Source organism: Polypterus senegalus, chromosome 1, assembly GCF_016835505.1.
Source record: "Polypterus senegalus isolate Bchr_013 chromosome 1, ASM1683550v1, whole genome shotgun sequence".
In the NCBI taxonomy this organism is placed as follows: Eukaryota; Metazoa; Chordata; class Cladistia; order Polypteriformes; family Polypteridae; genus Polypterus; species Polypterus senegalus.
Genome location: NC_053154.1, coordinates 310,758,060 through 310,777,902, shown reverse-complemented (window position 1 = coordinate 310,777,902; position 19,843 = coordinate 310,758,060). Strand labels below are relative to the sequence as shown.

The window sequence follows — 19,843 nt, the reverse complement described above, 5'->3', positions numbered from 1 at the left end:
TATTCATTACCTTTCCTGGCCACCGAGGAATTCTTGCCATTAAGGAAACTTTCTTTGGAATTAATGGTGCTTAATCTTTAAACATCTACTCATTTACAGCACATAAATCATTACCTGATAAGTAACTGAATTTAATTTGTCAGGCTTTCCTAACGTCATTGGAGCCATTGACTGTACACACGTGAGGATAAAGGCTCCAGCAGGTCCAACAGAGCCTGATTACATAAACCGCAAATCATATCACAGTATTAATGTACAGGTAAGTACTGATAATATCTCACATTTATATACAAGAGGTGAAAGTGTAGTCGTCCAACATTAGCAATGTATGTCATTACCATTTCCTAAAATGTTTCAGATGGTATGCACTGCTGAACATCTAATTTCAAACATTGTGGCAAAATGGCCAGGATCAGTACATGATGCCAGAATTTTTTCTTATGGGCCCCCAAAAAGGCCCAAAACCTCAAAAAACAAGGGCCCCAAAAAGGGGGGCAAAACTCCCCAGCACTTCCTGGTGTGGCGGAAGTGCTGGGCTCCAGGGTTCCTCCGGCACCGGGGCGTAGCCTGGCGGTGGCCACGGGTCCCTACAGGACTGGGCTTCCAAGCCCTTTACCCAAGGCCCCCCACATAACCAGGGCGGACGCCCCCTCGCTGTCTGGAGGAGGCACAAGCCCTGCTCTGGTCCTCCTGGGCGTCCCGGCCAGGGACCACAACCTTTAAATCCTTTCATCTTCGTGTTGAGAAATTAGTAATTGGCTTGCCTAAATTGTATGTGGTCATAACTTGGCTGTTGGTTGTTCTGAATGTGGTTTTCCTCCACATTTTTGTCTTCCTGCTTAGACTGTTTCTGGACAAGAATTGGACTGGTTTGAGTGAACGTTCAGGTTCAGCGTGAAGATTGCTGTTGTTTATTTACTGATGGGAATTGAAGTCAGAGATCAGTACCACATTTATTTAGTGGTGATGGGTCTCCATTCTTTGATCTGTGATACTGTTAGTTGAGCAACAGCGGTGCTGTTATTAAAACATGTTACTGTATATGTTTGTGACGGACAGCCGGGTCCCATGCGCTGGCCGGGATGCCTCTGCTGCATACGTCCCAGGGGAGCCATCATGGACATTGCAGTACCTTCCCCGGGGCGCTTGGGGGCAGCCACCCTGGCCATGGATCCCTCCTCAATCTTCCCCGTGGCTCCATGGGACATGGAGTCCACCATAGCAGCCCGGTTGGGAGATGGGGTGGCCGCTAGAGGGTGCTGCGGACAACCAGCCACCACGCTGGACGGTTTATCAGCCCCACCCGGAGGTGCAATTAAGACCAGCTGGTCAGGCACCTGGAACACTTCCGGGTGGGGTATAAAAGGGCCTTCCTCCCAGCAATCCAGGCCAGAATCGGGAGGAAGAGGACGAGGTTGCCTGGGAGGAGTGGTGGAGCAGGAAAGTCTGGTTTTTGTGTGTTTTGTGCTTGGGACTGTGTTGGGCCGGTGGGACACGGGGAAGACGTGTGCTCACGGCTGAAGAAAGAAAATAAAAAGCCCTTTGAATGTGAACACGTGACTCTGCGTAGTCTGTGCCGGGTCAGGCGCTATATAGCGCCTTTATCACAATGCTATAAATACAACGTGGTGGTGCTTCATTTCTTCCAGGTTGTATACTGTATTTCGTAATATTTTAAGTTTTCATAGGCAGATTATGGACTTATCCTTCATATTTTTCCACATGTTTCCAAATATTTTTGTTGAAACATTATTGAAATCCGTTTCTTGTTTCTGTTAAATACATATTTGTGCTTTGGGGAGAGAGATGCAGATAGGAGGGTTAGAATAGCCCAGAGGGGACTGGGTGGTCTCGTGGTCTGGAATCCCTGCAGATTTTATTTTTTTCTCCTAGACACAAAACCTGGGCTCATTCGAGGAACAGCTGTGTGAAGTGATTTGTGGTTACCTGCTCCTATACAATCCAACATGAAAATCTCACAGAGTGCGCCAAATATTCACAGATTTGGGGCAACAAATCACCCAGACCATAGATAAAGAGGAAAGGCTGTGCAGGGACAAAATGGAAATATTTGTGAGAACAATACGTAAAGGCAAAGAAGCAACTTCAGATATTTACATATTGCGTTGTGCGCTGAACACTTGAACTATAACGAGACATGTAATACACATCCTATAAGTATAAGCCGGCCTTAAATCCTTTTCAGAGGTTTCTTCCTGTAGCTTAGTGTCTCCCATCTTGTATTTATAATTGATATGCCATTTGCTCATGCGAAGCACTTTTCACTTTTCTATATTAAACTCCATCTTTCAAGTGTTTCAAGTGTTCGCCAAATTCTGAAAGCCTGTCCAGCAAAGTGTAGATAATAATAATAATAATAATAATAATAATAATAATAATAATAATAATAATCTTATTGTGGCAGGTGGCATAGAATCATTACCTGACCAGGACACCCAAGGTGTGGAAGGACCGGCTTCGAAAGTATTATCAGGACTGCTTCTCCCCAAGGCCGATAGGGGGCAGCCTCCTTGGTTTCCAGTGGGACCACGGGCTATGAGCATGGGAGCTCAAACCCGGTTGGAACCCATGGCCGCTGCCACCACCACCAGGGGGGGCAATGGACCTTTCCAGGACTTTATTTGGTCACACATCCACCACACCCGGAAGTGTGGCCGGAAGAAGCTTGTTGGGCACCTGGAGTCCTTCTGGGTGAACCTATAAAAAGGAGCCAGTCCCGCCATTCAGAGGCCAGTGTCGGGAGGAAGGAGACAAAGCCTTGAGGAGGAGTGTAGGGAGAACGATTGGCGGCAAGGAGGGACTGAATGGTATTGGCGTGTTACGTTAACTGGTATTTTGGGCACGTCAAAGCTGTAAATAAACATGTGTAGTGTGGCCAAACCTGTCTCCGGCCTGTCTGTGTCTGGGTTAGGGTTGCAGTATGCCCCCTAGTGGCTCACATTATATAATACGCTACCGTGGCTGTCCATTTGTCTGTCCAGGATTTTAAATCACCTGTAGCTCACAAACCGTTTGACCGATAGACCTGAAATTTGCTACACATATGCTACGTGACGTCTACTATTCGCTGTCGGGGTGATGATTGACCTCCAAGGTTACTTTTTATTTTTATTTTATTGTAGAATCAATTCTTGGCAGTGGGCAGCAGTGTGGCACCGTTCTCATCCCTTACCACCTTTGCCATCACTGTCCCTACCTCTTCATATCTTAAATCATTCTTGAGGCAGATTGAAGACTTAAGTGCCGGCTTAAGTGAAAAATTAAGGAAAACGTACTAAGTAATTGCAACACAAACACTAACTTAATCAGTTTTAACGCGAAAAGATGCCGACGAAAGAAGAGAAGAAGTGGGCTGCTAGAGTGGAGAAGAGAAGAGCTGCTCATTAAGCCATCAACCTCTGAGCAAACAAATGGTAAACGTACAGAGAAAGAGTAAGTCAAGTGTATTCACTGCACATTATCGAGCTGTGCGCCGTTCCTCGCAGATAAAAATAATATATTTTATTCATATAGCACCTTTCCCATACTCAAGTGTGGTCACCAGTGTTGTGCAAGTTCACACCTCACAAGAACTCGCTCACACGGATTAAAATGAATAAATTCAGTTCATAGTTCACCATTTTAATTTTAAACTAGTTCATATTCAGGTCAGTTTGTATTTTGTAAGGAGTGAGAATAAATGACCCATGAGTTTACATTTTTTAAAGTTTGCATGCCTTATATTAGGCTCTTACAGTGTTCTTGAATAAAATACAATAATTATAAAGACTTTTTATTTAAATACACTGTACTGATTTATACCCGGCAACAAACACGTGTAATAACTATGCTAATAACCTCCTGGTCAAAAAAGAAATGAAAGAGATGCAAGTATCCATATAAATTACCGCTCTGTTTCAAACCGTGTGACACAAATGTGGATCCAACGTGTAGGTGAACTAACCTGTTACCCCGCCGGTCAAAATCTGTGTCACATATTGCATGTCTAACGGGGAAAAATATAAAGTGGCCTCGCGAACGTTTTCCTAAAAGTGAAAGCGGAGTTTCTCCATGTGCTTAAGCACAAGCAGGCATACACAGACTGTGCCTATTTGATTTTACGTTATTTTTTCCAAATACAAATAAATGGCAAAACATTCACACAAAATAAATATTTGTAAAAATCCACTGTTTGTACTTATCTGAATATCATATTTGGATTCGGCTCCACCCCTACATTACAGGGTGAGGCAAAACGTTTCATCTGGACCTAAACCCGATCCAGAATGTCACATACAGCTGAACAAGCTCACGGTCAAGTTCTTCAATTGTAAATAAGTTACGTTAAGTTCAACGTTCTTAGAAAAATGAGCTTGTCCAATGAAGTTCACGCACAACACTAGTGGTCACTAAATAAAAACCTTTTGGCCTGAAGCTAAAGTATCATTGACGACTCCCACCATGGGGCGCAAATTTGCATACCTGTGCCAAGCTCCATAAACACAGCCAAAGGGGCACTTCACTAATAAAGCACTGGTGCGTTAACTAAATAAAGTTCCCCATGTGGGAAACATTTCAGAATCAAACTGAGCCAATGGTCTTCCCCCACACAAACAGGGAATCTGTACAAACACACACACATCTAGCTTTGTACATTTGAATGATCAGAAGATGGACAAAAACTGAGTTGTAGTTTAAAGATGGGCCAAGGTCAGATACTAGAAAGGCAAAAAGATCCATCCATTATCCAACCCGCTATATCCTAACACAGAGTCACGGGGGTCTGCTGGAGCCAATCCCAGTCAGCACAGGGCACAAGGCAGGAACAAACCCCAGGCGGGCCGCCAAACCACCTCAGGAGGCACCTTTTGTACTGATGCCTATTTTAGATGTCTCCTTTGAGTGGATGGGATGAGATATTGTCGGCCCATTTCCCAAGAGTATATGGTGGTGTTAATTGATTACACCACCCAGAAGTAGCAGTGCTGCATTTACATTTTCTTTTTACCTCCTCTTTGCTTGATCAGCTTCTGCTGCTGCCGTGCTGCATGATCTGTATCTCGCACGGCACACTTCAGTCATATCACCTGCGTCCAGAGATTCAATCTCTTTTCGCTTTTACCTTTTCATCAATATTGCATTGAATTTTGATTACGTGTTTGGAATGACATCATGACAACGTAATGTATAACTGCCCGTGAGTGAATATCGTTTCTTTCTCTCAACAAGAAATGTGTCATAAATGTTACATAACCACGCAGAACTTTTCCAAACTTCTTTGCGTAAGCTCTTTTCTCGCGGGCAACATCGCTTGGCACGAAGACACGTCTCGCGGGACGTGAAAGTGTCTCTGAGACAATCACGTCTCATCTCCTTCCAAGATTTTTTTTTTATAATAGAGAGATGTTATTACTTTGTTTAGCCTCTTCTTTCTTCAGTGCTGTTACACAGTTATTTATGTATTTATATATTTATTTGATGTATGATCACTGAGCAATTTCATAGGACCACCTATAGTCTTGCTTATCCATCCAATTATCTAATCAGCCAATCATGTGGCAGCAGCAAAATGAATAAAATCCTGCAGATGCAGTGTTAGTTAATGCTCTCATGAAACACCAGAATGGGGGCAAAAATTGGATCTCCGTGATTTGGAGTGTGTTGTGATTGCTGGTGCCAGACGGGCTGGTTTGAGTGTTTCTATAACTGTTGATCTCCTCCGATTTTTGCACACAACAATCTCTAGAGTTTACTAAGCATGGTGTAAAAACACAAAAAAAACGAAACATCACGTGAGTGTCTGTTCTGTGGACGGAAACACCTTGATGATGAGGGAAGTAAGTAGAAGACAGCCAGATTACTTCACAATAACAGAAAGGCAACAGAAACAGAGACAACCAACTGTAGGGAGCAGAAAAACACATCAGAATGTACAACACGTCACACCCTGAGGCAGATGGGCTACAGCAGCAGCAGACCACGCCGAGTTCCACTCCTGTCAACCAAGAACAGAAAGCGGAGACTGCAGTGGGCACAGGATCATCAAAATGAGACATTTGAAGATGGGAAAAAATGCATACTGGTCTGATGAATCTCGATTTCTAATGAGGCACACAAACAGTAGGGTCAGAAATTGAATCCGTGTACCCACCTTGTGTCAACAATCCAAGCTGCTGGTGGTGTCCTAATGGTGTGGGGAATGTTTTCTTGGTGTATTCTGGGCCCGTTAATGCCAATCAATCATTGCTTGAATGCCACAGCCTATGTCCGTATTGTTACTGATCTTCTAATGGTACTTATGGTACCGTGTCACAAAGCAAACTGCTTTACTGGACATGACAATGGATTCACTGTGCTCTTCAGTGTTCTTCCCAGTCAACTGATCTGTATCTAACAGAACATCTTTGGAATGCGGGAGAATGTGCAGCTGACAAACCAACAGAAACTGTGTGATGCAAATCATGTCAACGTGGAATCTCTAAGGAACGTTCACAACCTCTTGTGGAATCCACAGCACGTAGAACTGATGATGTTTTGAGAGCAACAGGAGGCCCTACCCAGTATCCGGACTGTGGTCTGAAGAATTTGTTCACAGTTCACAGAAACATCCTCCCGAGATTCTTTTTCCAGTAAAGTCATTTATTGGAAAGAAAATAAACTTTTGAATGCAATTTTAAGACTATGTTTGGTACCCAGGAACCTTAAGTTGACATCTGCCCTCAACCCCGTGTGTCAACATGTGTAGCGGGAGATAATCAGCTATAAACGTTGACAAAACACGCCATTACAGGGCGATTCAAAATTATATTAACACTAATGGATTCTTTTTATCTTGACTACACCTTTCCAGGTTGATGGACAGGTCATGATGGACCATTGCCATGGCCTCCTCACTCCCTTGATTTGACACCCTGTGATTTCTGGCTATGGGGTATAGTGAAGGAGCAAATGGAGAGCAGGAAAGTTTGTGATATCAATGACCTGAAGGACAGAATACGGACTGTGGTTTCATCTGTTCCTCATAAAATGTGTGTCCGGCATTTAAATGGTACTGTTGCTCGTTGCTTTTTGTGTGTTGAACGTGATGGTGAACAGGTTGAGACATCTTGCACATATGAAGTATATTTTGGGAATAAATTCCGCCATTCAAATGTTAACATAATTTTGACTCACCCTGTATGTTATAGATAGATAGATAGATAGATAGATAGATAGATAGATAGATAGATAGATAGATAGATAGATAGATAGATAGATAGATAGATAGATAGATAGATACTTTATTAATCCCAAGGGGAAATTCACAATATGTTATATGTTGCTAGGAAGAATGACTTGACATTGAATCCCTGCGTGTGCGTGAGTAGCATAGAGTAACAAATATCTAAAATGGCATCGACATCTGATGAGACAGCAAAGTGAATGCACAAAGCACAATACTCACTGGATGAACGTTTGCATATATTTTATTACTTTGAATTGGACTCTGACTCGTCGGACTTCAATTTTGCTGCAAGTGATCTGGAAATCAAGATCCAAAGCAAAAGTGAGGTGCCGGCATCAGCTGATCGGACCCCAGCTATTCCGCCACTGCCACCAGAGCAGCCAGAGACCTCTAACACAGATCAGCAGATGTTTTATGTTGATTTATGTCACAAGCTATTGTTTTCTGTGCTTTGGAAAAATATTCAGCCTTGGGAGAAAAGGAAAAAAAAAATCAGCCCTAAAAGAATCAAAAAAAAAGAGAAAGGCAAACAAGGGTGTCGATTAGAAAAACACTCTCTGGTCACGTTATGGGCGAAACACAGCACACCCATCCTGTGTGGAAGACTTGAGCCCACATCCTGGCCCATTCGCTGGCCCTCTGTTAGGGGTTTCTCAGATTTACTGGCAAGATTCTGCTGCTAACTTTAATTTACTAAGGCGATGCCCACAAAGTCTGAAGCCACAATAACAGACTTTGGGAATTGTTGTCTTGTACTGTTTAGTTCAGGGGAATGTCAAACTCGGTCCTGTGGACCCCCTGGGGCTACGGGCTTTTGTCCAATCAGCTTCTATTTTTAATTGGACTCCTGGCCTAATTAAGCGAACTGTAATTTACCAGATTCTGTTTGTTTTGGGAACAAAATAGAAATTGGAGAACAAAAAATATTAAAATATACTAAGCAGTTATGCGGTGGGCTGGCGCCCTGCCTGGGGTTTGTTTCCTGCCTTGCGCCCTGTGTTAGCTGGGATTGGCTCCAGCAGACTCTGTAGTTAGGATATAGTGTGTTGTATAATGAATGGATGGATGGAAGGATGGACTTAGCAGTTATATGGGATAATGTATTTATTTTTTCTTTTTAACAATATTTTCATTTTGATTCTCAATCTGTTTTTCCAGGTGTTCCAAATGTTTAAATAATCCATTATTTAGTGTGTCTGAAGCCTTTCTGTCTGCTCTGCTCGTTTTTTAATGTCATTATTAAAATGCAAAAAAGGGAGCAAACTACAGAGAGGAAGGGCAAAACAGAATGAAAGCAACAAAAATGAGTTAAGCATTTAATGCACCAAAATATTTCTAAACTAGGAGGCTTCGCCCCCTGCTCACTTCGCTCGCCAACCCCTGTGAATGAATGAATGATCTTTATTGTCATTGTCACAGGTACAACGACATTGGAAGATGTCTCTGGTCAGTGCATTATCACATATATAAAAAAAAAACGAGTAGAATATAAACAAACATTATAGACAAACATTCAGTAGTGCAAATTGCATAAGTCAGTGCATAATTCATATAGCTGTTATGTGACCATTATCTGCTTTTAGTGGCATTGAGACGTGCTATTGCAGTTGGGTAAAAACTATGTTTGAGTCTATTTGTCCTTGCATGTATTGCTCTATACCGTTTGCCTGACGGCAGCAGTTCGAATAGGGAGTGTCCAGGGTGTGAGGTGTCCTTTATGATGTTATGGGCTTTTTTGAGGCAGCAGGAGCTGTGTAGATCTTCTAGTGTGCTTGGTTAATCGGATATACAATTCAATATATACAATATTTTTTGGAGACACATTGTGACAATGCAACGTATAACTGCCCGTGAGTGAATATTGTTTCTGTTTCTCTAATAAATAATCCGACTTTTTCTAATGTTTGTCCCTGTGATTTATTGATTGTCATAGCAAAAGTTATTCTGACGGTAAACTGTAAACATTTTCATATGAATGGCATATCACAATCTCCTTAGGTGTGTAATGTTATTTTCGGAATATATACATTACCTTTCTTTTTGCCTGTTAAAATTTGTATCGCTACTCCGTGATCATAAATATACACCTGACCGAATTGTGTATTCTTTGAAATTCAACTTGTCGTTGCTTTAACTGTTCCGAGACCACAGATTCTCATAGCGCATGGTGTATTATTGTGTAAATCCACGTTTTGTGCATTGAATGATGCGAATGCGAAAACACTCAACTCTTTGCCTTTTATTTCTGACCTCGATTTGTCCTGCTCTTTTTTCAATTACACCTGGTTGTGATGGTTAATCACGTTTTGTTTTTCGGTAATGCGATCTTTTCTTTTTTTTCTTTGATACTGTAGCAACTGACATGATAAAGTGTCACAAAAGTTTTACTTGAACAATCGCTGACTTCGTAACCCCAAACAACTTTCAGGCACCCAGTCCAACCCCTCATCCCCCAGGTCAGGTTTCTATACTTTTCGGAATGTAGAATAAGAGAAGAGAAATGAGATTAGTGCTGTCAGTTCTTGTCACCAATTACAAATCTGTTTGACACAAAAACCCGAAGCCACAGTGGGTCTCCAGGACTGACTTTGAGATCACTGAAGAAAATTGAAAAGGACAGGCTTTCGGACCGGATGGGTACAAGAATCCTTACCTGGCAGGGAGGCCAGTATATTGGAAGGCTAGGGGGAGACAACATCATGTGGGTACTGTATGCCCCGTTACACTGAGGAACAGCATCCCTGGGATCGGGGTCCCCTTTGGATACCCACAAGGCATCATGGGAGTTGGGTTCAGTGGGTGCAACGAGGGAGCGCTGCAGGGTGAAATGGTCCCTACTTTGTGGCCTGGAATGGCCTCTGATGAACTATTTTCTAGTCCCAAAGATAAGAGGAGCTGCATCTCCTTGACCTGTCACCAGTGGTGGGAGGCAGAGGATAAAGGAGGATGAGGATGAGGGAGGAAAGTGAAAGAAGAGGACTGTATTTTTGTACTGTTTATACGTTGATTACTCTTATCTGTTGTTAAGGTAGTGTGTTAATAACAAGGACAATATTTGAACCGGTGACTGTGTTGGGTGTAGCTATGTCTGGACTTTGGGGCTTGGTGGTGCCCCATTACTGATTACACAACTTTTCAAAAATTGCTCTCTTTTAAGACATCCTAATGTCAGGAGATTCTGACTTTAGATTACAAGAGACAAAAAGGTCACATGAAATAAGATCCACCAGTTCACAGCTGGTTTGAGAGTTGCAGATGTGCTAAAATAAAAGCTGAAATCTCACATTGACACAAGTATTCAGACCCTTTGCTATGACACTTGAAATTTAGTTCAGGTGCACCCAATTCTATTGATCATCAATCAGTGTGTTTACATGCACTTTAATAACTCGTTCATTCACAGAAACCCGATTTCTAAAATGCCATATAAACCAGGTAAGCCAAGATAGACTTCTGCATGAGTAACCCGGTTATGTGGCCATGTAAACCCTTAACAGGGTTACACTTAAGGATTTTGTGGCCTGTGCATGTCTGCTGCACTCTGCTTGTCATGTGCACGTGTTGTTTGCTTCACATGCACTTTCAGCATCCACAAGATAAATTTCCTAAGAGAAATTCTCAAGCAATTCCTTGTCCTGGTTGAACTAATCTGTCTCAGGATTTTAGTTATCGCTTTATGCTGATAAGCTCAATGTACATAAACATAGACATTAAAATAGTAGGGGCGTGCACGTGCATTAAATTTCTGAGAGTGGGTGTTCCACAGGGGTCAGTGATAGCGTTGATGCTATTTGTAATGGATATAAATGATTGGAATAGAAATATAAAGAAAAGCTGGGTAAATCTGCAGATGATTCAAAGCTAGGAGGATTGGCAGATAATCTCAAAACCTGTTGAATCATCACAGAGGGACTTGGACAAGCAGACTGACTTGGGCAGATGAAATTTAATGTCAGTAAATGTAAAGTATTACACATAGGAAGTAAAAATGTGAGGTCTGAATACGCAATGGGTGGTCAGAAAATCGAGAGTCCACCTTATGAGAAGGATTTAGGAGTCATGGTGGACTCTAAGCTATCGACTTCTCGACAGTGTTCAGAAGCCATTAAGAAGGCTAACAGAATGTCAGGTTATATAGCGCCTTGATGTGTGGAGTACAAGTCACAGGAGGTTCTGCTTAAGCTTTATAACACACTGGTGAGGCCTCATCTTGAGTACTGTGTGCAATTTGGGTCTCCAGGCTACAAAAAGGACATAGCAGCACAAGAAAATGTCCAGAGAAGAGCGACTAGGCTGATTCCAGGTCTACAGGGGATGAGTTATGAGGAAAGATTCAAAGATTTAAATTTTTTGAAAAAAAAAAAAAAAGGGTCTTATTATTATTTGCTTCATGATGGGCAGAATTCATTTATCAAGTAGAATAATGCACTAAATTCAAACAGGGGCCATTTACATGTACAGCTAGAAAAGGTCCAGAGAAGAGCAAAGAATCTCAAACCCTCCCAGTTTTTGAGGTCTACGTTCCTGTGCTTTTTGCTGTATTCTCCACATGGCCAATAAGATAATACATTGGCCTAACCAGGCCCGTCGCGACAAGGCAGGCAAACCAAGCAATTGCTTGGGGCCCCAAGACAACGACTGGTTAAGAATAAAATGCAGCGACAAACTGTGTGAGAGCCCCATTGATAGTGAATGCAGTAAAGTGCAATGACACTGTTCTCGGGATCCCCCTCAAGGGGGCCCCCCTCGCTGACAGCAGCCAGCCAACCACGCGATCTCTGCTGCCGGCAAAATACAAAACTTCCTAGGCAGTCAGGAAGCGGAATTATGCTTCAGGAAGCCAAAAAAGAAAGAAGAGAAAGGAAGAGGAGGATAAGAAAAAACAAGACAGTGGTAAGTGATAAATTACACACATAAAATAGCTCTACTTGTCTTGTACAAATGGTGCAATTTTGCAGCAGGTAGGCTAACAGAAATATGTATGGCTATGCTGTGGTTCCTCTGCGTGCGTGCGGGGGGCCTCCATGTCCATTTTGCTTGGGGCCCCCAAATTCCTTCAAACGGCCCTGGGCCTAACTGACACATTTTTGGGAGGAAAACCAAAACGCCTTCCTAAAACATCAGGCAGAAAAGGACAGAATGTGTAAACCTTACACAGACAGCAAGCAGGCCCAAAGCTCAAACGCAGCTAGGCCGGCCACATTCACAATACAGCTCAATTCAATCGATTCATAGTTGACATGTTTAGCAATGAGTTAAGAAGAAAAACAAAAAAGCAGCCAGAACTTTTCAGACTGGGTTTTGAATCTCTTTTCATTTGCAGTTCTGAATCTCAAACTAATGCATGAAATTAGACTGTATAAATGTATACTGTATTGGAATGATTAAATTTAAACTTTCTCCAGAACGTATCTTTCACTTTATTGTGCTTTTCAAGACCAGTGCTGGAAGCCCCTTGTAGCTATAGGTGCCTATCAGCACTATCAAACACTACAGAAGCAAGTTCAAATTATTTGTAAAGAAGCACCATATGCTATTTTTAAATTCACTTTGTCAAACCACCCTAGGGGGCCAAAATATGTGGTTTTACACATTTTGCATTTCCTGCAAACTCTTATTTCCCTTCATCTGCTTACTTCCATTATTTTGTTCAGCCATACTTGACTGCACTAATGGTTTTTAGCTCGTTTGCCTACCTACTGATGTGTATTGACTCCCATTTGGTAGGTGAGCCCTTTAACTCTTTGAGGGCTGAATATTTTTCCAAAAAAACGATGGTTTCACACTGAAATCAACATAAAACTTCTGTTGCTGCATGCTGTGGCTGCCAGTTTGCTAAGAATGTGCAGCAGACTCGCTTCCAGGCTGTCTTTGTATGGCTGGGACGTCAGCAGCGGCAGTCACGGTCGCCGTGCATTACAATCTGATTTTTAAGTGGCAGTCCTCCCTGGTGAACACTGTCAGTAGCACAACTAGCTGGAGACCGATCAGCTCAAGCTGGAACCTCACATTCGTTTTCAATCACTTATATCAAAATCTGAGTCTGACAAGTCATAGTCCGGTACAGAGATAATAGGCAAGACGTCATCCACAGAGAATTTTGATCTCTCGCCAGATGTCGGTGCCATTTTTGCTGTTGTGTGCGCCTTGCTACTCACGTGAGCACATGGAATCTCAGTCAAACCAATGAATCTAACTTTCCTTCTAGTAATGAGAGTCCAACATAACGGATGGTTTTGTCACAGTTTACAGTTGATTACCATCATTAACTCCTCATTTTGACAAAAGTCGACATCAGCTCTGAAAGAGTTAAAGCAAAAAAAAAAAGTAGCTGACTAATCCTGGGATGGCTCAGTTATTTGCAGGTCACGTTATTTTTTATCAGGAGATGAGCAGACGTGTGACAACTGATTAGAAAGACCTAAGAAACAACCTAAGAAACAGGCGGACTATCCCTCATCTGAAATTCCAAAAATGCAAAACGTTTTGATGCCACCACATATGTTTGCACTATTTTTTTTTTTTTTTTAACAGCTGAACGGGTGTGAACACCATATGTGCAGATTCCATATGGATTTACTCATTCTGTCTGATCACAAGGAAAAGAGTCTGAGAAACAAGCTTTATGAGAGATGGAGCGCCAGTGAAGAGATGTTCAAACACACACACACAACACGGAGGGCAAGAGATAGCAAATATTTTGAAATTATTCTATGAGCCGTCTTTGACAGGCACAGTGTCTAGTTAATTATAAAATACCTGCAACAAACATTTTATTTTAATATTGTTACTATTAGTCATCAACAGAAAGCTCTTGTTTCAGACAAGCGTTTCCAGTATTTGATTCCCTTCATCCGTCCATTATAAATAAATCCAGGAAGAGGTGGACGTTAGACGCAGAATTGTGCTTAAAGTCATCTAAACTACAACCCGACTTTGACAATAACGAGTCTATAAAACATAAAGGCGCTCAACCTTCACTACTGACTTACAGTAATTTTCTTCATTTTTCACCTGAAGTCATTTGTAACTTGAGTTAGTTTTCTATTTCTTTTGATCAGGATTCATAAGTAACTGTAAAGTTGCAAATTAAAAATATAGAATTATAAGGCGTTCTAATTTTTATTATCTCTCTATTATAAAAAAAAAAAAAATCTTGAAAGGCATGGAAGGAGACGAGACATCATTTTCTCGGAGACACTTTAATGTCCCGCGAGACAAGGCAGTGAGACAAAAGAGTAGGATGGCTGCTGTACAGGCTTTTAAATGTTCAAAGCGCTGTCCGAGATTCAGATCATACGGTACAGCAGCTTCAGCTGACTGAGCAAAGAGGAGGTAAAAAAAAAAACTGCATTTGTTTCCCATTGTATCACCATTTAAGAGGGGGTTTCGGAGGGGCGACCGTGTCTCCTTGGGGTGCGTTCATCCCCCCTCTTCACAATGCGAGCGGCAGAGATGCGAAGTGGCTGCCATGCCATGTGACCTGAACTTCACTTGCATACCAATCCGAACAATCCACCAGCGCCATGCACCATTGTGAAGAGGGAGGCTGCATACACACCAAGGTGACGCGGTCGCTCCTCTGAAACCCCCTCTTTAACATGATACTTTGGGAAACAAGTAACAGTTGTTTGTTTTACCTCCTCTTTGCTCGATCAGCTACTGGCTTGCTGCTGCTTTCGTTCCACGTGATCAGCATTTCAGGTGAGCCTTTGAATGTTTAAAAGCCTGTACAGCACCTATCCTTATGTCCTCAATCACTAATCAATCTCTTTTTGCTTTTCCATTATTTCACCGAGTAGCATTTTCCGTTTGTTTACACTAATGTGATCTTTTCACTCATTTTTTTGAGACTTTCAAATTTTCCTACTTCCATTATCTCTAACCTGCTCTGCATGTGTATCATGGGACTTGCTTCCAAAGGTTGTAAGTATGACGTGACTTGACCGTCTCGCGGGATGTGAAAGTGTCTCTCTTCAAAAGATCACGTTTTGTCACCAGAAAAAAGACTCGTCCCAAGATTTTTTTATACAGGGTGTCCCAAAAAGAATATCGGAATTTTAAAGAGCTGTAGCTTGGCGCCCATTTACCGGAGACTGCAGAGCAACCTAGTGGCGTCTTGAGGAATTAATCTAGTTTCATTTCGTTGCTGGTAGATGGTGCTAGTGCTTATCAAAAAGCTAAGTTTGTTGTTTCGATTAGTTACGCTTGCAGTTATGGCTGTGCCACAACAAAAAGCTTTTTGCGTTTGCAAATTCACTAGAACTCAATCGGTTGTTTTCATCAAAAAAAATATGGGACTGACCCTCCGAATGACAATAACATCCGTCGGTGGTACCGGCAATTTCAGGATACTGGGTGTATCTGCAAAGGTAAAAGCATCGGGCGACCTCGAACTTCCCCCACTGCTAAGAATGTCACCCGAGTGCAAACTGCGTTCACTCGGAGCCCATCGAAATCAGTAAAATGAGCAAGTCATGAGTTACAGATACCAAAGTCAATTGTATGGAGATTTCTCTGATGCCGGTTGGTTATGAAACCGTATCGTCTGCAGATGGTTCAGACCCTTAGACGAGGGAATAAGATGCGTCAAGTTGAGTTTTCAACTTTCATCCAGCACAATCTGGAGACCAATGAAGGTTTTTGTTCCTTGATTATCTTCAGTGATGAGGCCATGTCTCAAATTGCTGGGAAGGTAAATCGTCATAATTTACGAATTTTGGGTGAAGAAAACCCTCATGCAGTTATGGAACATGAATGAGACTCCCCCAAGACTAACGTTTATTGCGCGTGAAACATGTGAATACAACACTTTTTGTATATGCTTGTATAATTCAATAAATATAGCTCTTTGAAACTCTGATATTTTTTTTTTATATACGAAATGAAACTAGATTTGCTAGGTTGCTCTGCAGTCTCCGATGAATGGGTGCCAAGCTGCAGCTCTTTAAAACTCTGATATTCTTTATGGGACACCCTGTATAATAGAGAGATGTCTTAAGTTATCTAAGTTGACGGCTGGCCACTCATCACAGAAACGTAACTGCCATTGCCACACTTACTGCTGCTCTAGATTCACTGTTCTTTGTACCTGGGATTCACCTTTGGTAATTTTTTGTTTTTCTCATCCCCATTTCTGCAAAGCTACACATAATTCAGAAATGCTCTCTGAAGACATTAACAAACACTAATTTGTGTCTGCTGTTGTTTTGTCACCTTCAAGTTATGAGAATTTCCCAAACTGTCCAGAGAGGTTATGCTGTCATTATCATGAGCCCACCACCTGATGTTCCTTTGTGAGCCTTGGGGGATTACAATGTTAACCCCTTCCTCACCAGCCAATATAATTTGACAGTGTTTTAAAAATGAAGGCTATAAATCTGTCCATCCCCTAAAACTATTAAATATGCAGAAAAATTGATAGAGATACTAAAAATAGGTCATTGAGTATTACAAACTGTGACAAACAATACAAGCCTTTTATGTTACAATCCCCCCTTCACTGTGTTTTTTTGACACAACAACAACAAAAAAAAAAGATTCTTCTGGGACTTGGAGGCTTTAGTAGTAACGAATCACCATTTTGGAAAAATATGGGGATGAAAATGTGGGGGGCACCAAAATCTTTTACGTGCTTAAGGCCTCTAATGGAGTTAGTCTGGCTCCGAGTATTAAATACTGAACTGTAGTAACAGTACAGTACCCCGTAGTAAGTCGAATAACCCCAAACCACAACGGGAAAAGTTGAAAGAACCTCTGAAGGGCCGGCGTGTGGAATCGCATGGCTTGACTGCCCCCACAAATTGATTCTTATTAAAGAAATTGTCTATTAATGCAATTAAAAATGGTCTGATGCATTTGTAACAGCACAGAGAGTAGGAAACATATACCTTATTGGTGTTTTGTACTTTGCTTCCTTAAATAAAAGTAATGTTTGGTACATAGTTCTCTGTTCCATACATCCATCCATTATCCAATCCGCTATATCCTAACTACAGGGTCACGGGGGCTCTGCTAGAGCCAATCCCACCCAACACAAGGCGAAAGGCAGGAAATAAACCCTGGGCAGGGTGCCAGCCCACCGCAGGGCACACACATACCCACACAACAAGCACACACTAGGGACACTAGGATGCACCTAACCTGCATGTCTTTAGGCTGTGGGAGGAAACCCACGCAGACACGGGGAGAACATGCAAAACCCAGTTCTCCTAACTGCGAGGCAGCAGCACTACCCACTGCCCCACCGTGCCACCCAGTTCTATGTTCCATTATATTAAAAGGTGATGAAATTGTGATTTTCCTATTATGCATTAAATATTTTACATACTTCATATACAATAATAAAAATAATAGTAATAAATGTTATGTGTAAAATAATAGACCCAGTCATTCTACAGCAGTCCCTCGATAAATTACAAGTTTCTGAAATGTGCAATACACGGGCTTCAGAGCTCATCAATTCATCTGAAAGTGTAAAATGTGAATCTACACACACAACTTAACTAACACGGGCTTCTTACACTGTTTGAGATGGGCGGAATGTTAGATATGAGGTGCCGCTTAGGTTGAACAACAGTCCTCGTCGGTGTTGCGCCGCCAACTCAATTGATCCCCTTGCTGGTGTTATTTTATCTTTCTTAATGTAGATATGTCAGTGCTGTTGATTAATTCTGTTATACTATTAAGAGAGCTTATAACGATCGCAAGATCGCATTTATTTGTTTCGCGTGTTACTGCATTGAGCGATAGGCGATATCACTGGACTAAAGCTGCAGCAATATGTTAGAATGCTGACATCACCCCAGCCGAAATACCCGACCCCACAAACACAAACACACAGGCCCCACTTAACTCCGTCCATCCACGTAACATCCGTCTCTCCGACTGACCTGAACATTATGGCCAAGACTAAACATCACCATTCCAAAAAAAGACACAAAGAAAACCGATGCTCGGATCGTCTGATAAGAATCCAATTACCCAAAGATGGCGTCTTTATTATGTCACCAGGTCCACATAACGGGAAAGCCTCTGCTCTGTAACTGTTCTTTTTATAAGCTGTCACTTACCTTACACGCTGCGCTGATGTTAAAAGACGCATTTTGCCAAATGAGGCAACGGCGCAGGAGATCTTAACAGAAGTCGCCCGCCCCTTAGTGAAAAAAGAAAGAAAGGGCGGCCCAGTGGCGCAGTGTTAGCGCTGCTGCCTCGCAGTTAGGAGACCCGGGTCCTCCCCGCGTGGAGTTTGCATGTTCTCCCCGTGTCTGCGTGGGTTTCCTCCCACAGTCCAATGATCCTAAATTGTCCCTAGTTGTGGGTGTGTGTGCCCTGCGTTGGGCTGGCGCTCTGCCCAGGGTTTGTTTCCTGCCTTGTTGACTGGGATTGCCACCAGCAGACCCCCGTGACCCTGTAGTTAGGATATAGCGGGTTGGATGATGGATGGAAAAAGAAGGAAATGTAGTAACCCGGAGAGTTTGAGGTATTATTATTATTACTGTATATCTGTGAGGAGTTCGTAACAAGTGATGTTCACTATTGTCGGCCTGAACACTGGTAGGGAGACTGATGATGGCCGAAATCATTATGAGACACACTGGTCAACTTAGAGGGCGAGTAAAAAGTGCCCTCCACCATTTACCAGACAGCAATTCAGAAATATCTGAAGGGAGCTGTAACTCCCAGCCAGTTACACCTCAGCAATTGGGCGAGACAGATATGATAACACCTGATCAGGTTCAGGAGAAGCCCTCAAACACTGCCGTTATACCAAATGAGGAGCCATCACAGTTTAAAGTGGAATAAATAATGATGGGCGGAGTGAAGCCTCACGAAGCACCAAAACGTTTGAAGCAGTTGTGTCGGAAATCGTATGTTGTGTGTGTGGATTCACATTTTACACGCCACTCTTGTCAATTTCAGGCCTGCTTCAAATGCTGCGAAGCATTTGAAACTCACCTCTCTAGTGACACCTCCTGTACAGTGTCCATTTTAGGACATCCTCCTCCCTCCGAGAAAACTCCAAATAAAAAAAAAAATCCGAACGCCTTGGGGCCGATCTGGAAGAAAGCAGCGCAGCGCTTTGATTTAAACGATTCCATGTCTTGGTGGGTTTGCGTAGCTTGTTGTCAGTATCTTTTCACCTGTTTTTAAGGCTTATTGACTGAAAGGGTCGACTTTCATGAAAAAAGTTAGGGCTTTGCTATAAAATACACCCTCCACAAGTCAAGGAAGTAAAAATAAAGATGCTGTATATATTTCTGTTTTATTTAAACCTTTTAAGTTTGTATGCAGGGCGGCACGGTGGCGCAGTGAAAGGTGCCAGTTAGCAGACCCGGGTTCGCATCCCTGCATGGAGTTTGCATGTTCTCCCCGTGTCTGCGTGGTTTTCCTCCGGGAGCTCCGGTTTCCTCGCACAGTCCAAAGACATGCAGGTTAGGTGCGTTGCCGATTCTAAATTGTCCCTTGTGTGTGCTTGGTGTGTGGGTGTGTGTGCCCTGCGGTGGGCTGGCAACGTGCCCGGGGTTTGTTTCCTGCCTTGCGCCCTGTGTTGGCCGGGATTGGCTCCTGTATTTAGGATATAGCGGGTTGGATAATGGATGGATGGAAGTTTGCATG

The 19,843-nt window shown here is 42.5% G+C and overlaps 1 protein-coding gene across 1 annotated transcript in view; it reads right to left on the bottom strand.

Annotated features, from left to right (window-relative positions):
- LOC120514923 (CD276 antigen homolog) overlaps positions 1 to 18,392 on the bottom strand; it is a 54,915-nt gene extending 36,523 nt beyond the window's left edge. Inside the window, exon 1 of the mRNA XM_039735567.1 lies at positions 18,298 to 18,392. Coding sequence (XP_039591501.1) covers positions 18,298 to 18,329 — 32 coding nt within the window. The 5' untranslated portion in view covers positions 18,330 to 18,392. The remainder of the gene's footprint in view (positions 1 to 18,297) is intronic.
- Between the last annotated feature and the right edge of the window lie 1,451 nt (positions 18,393 to 19,843).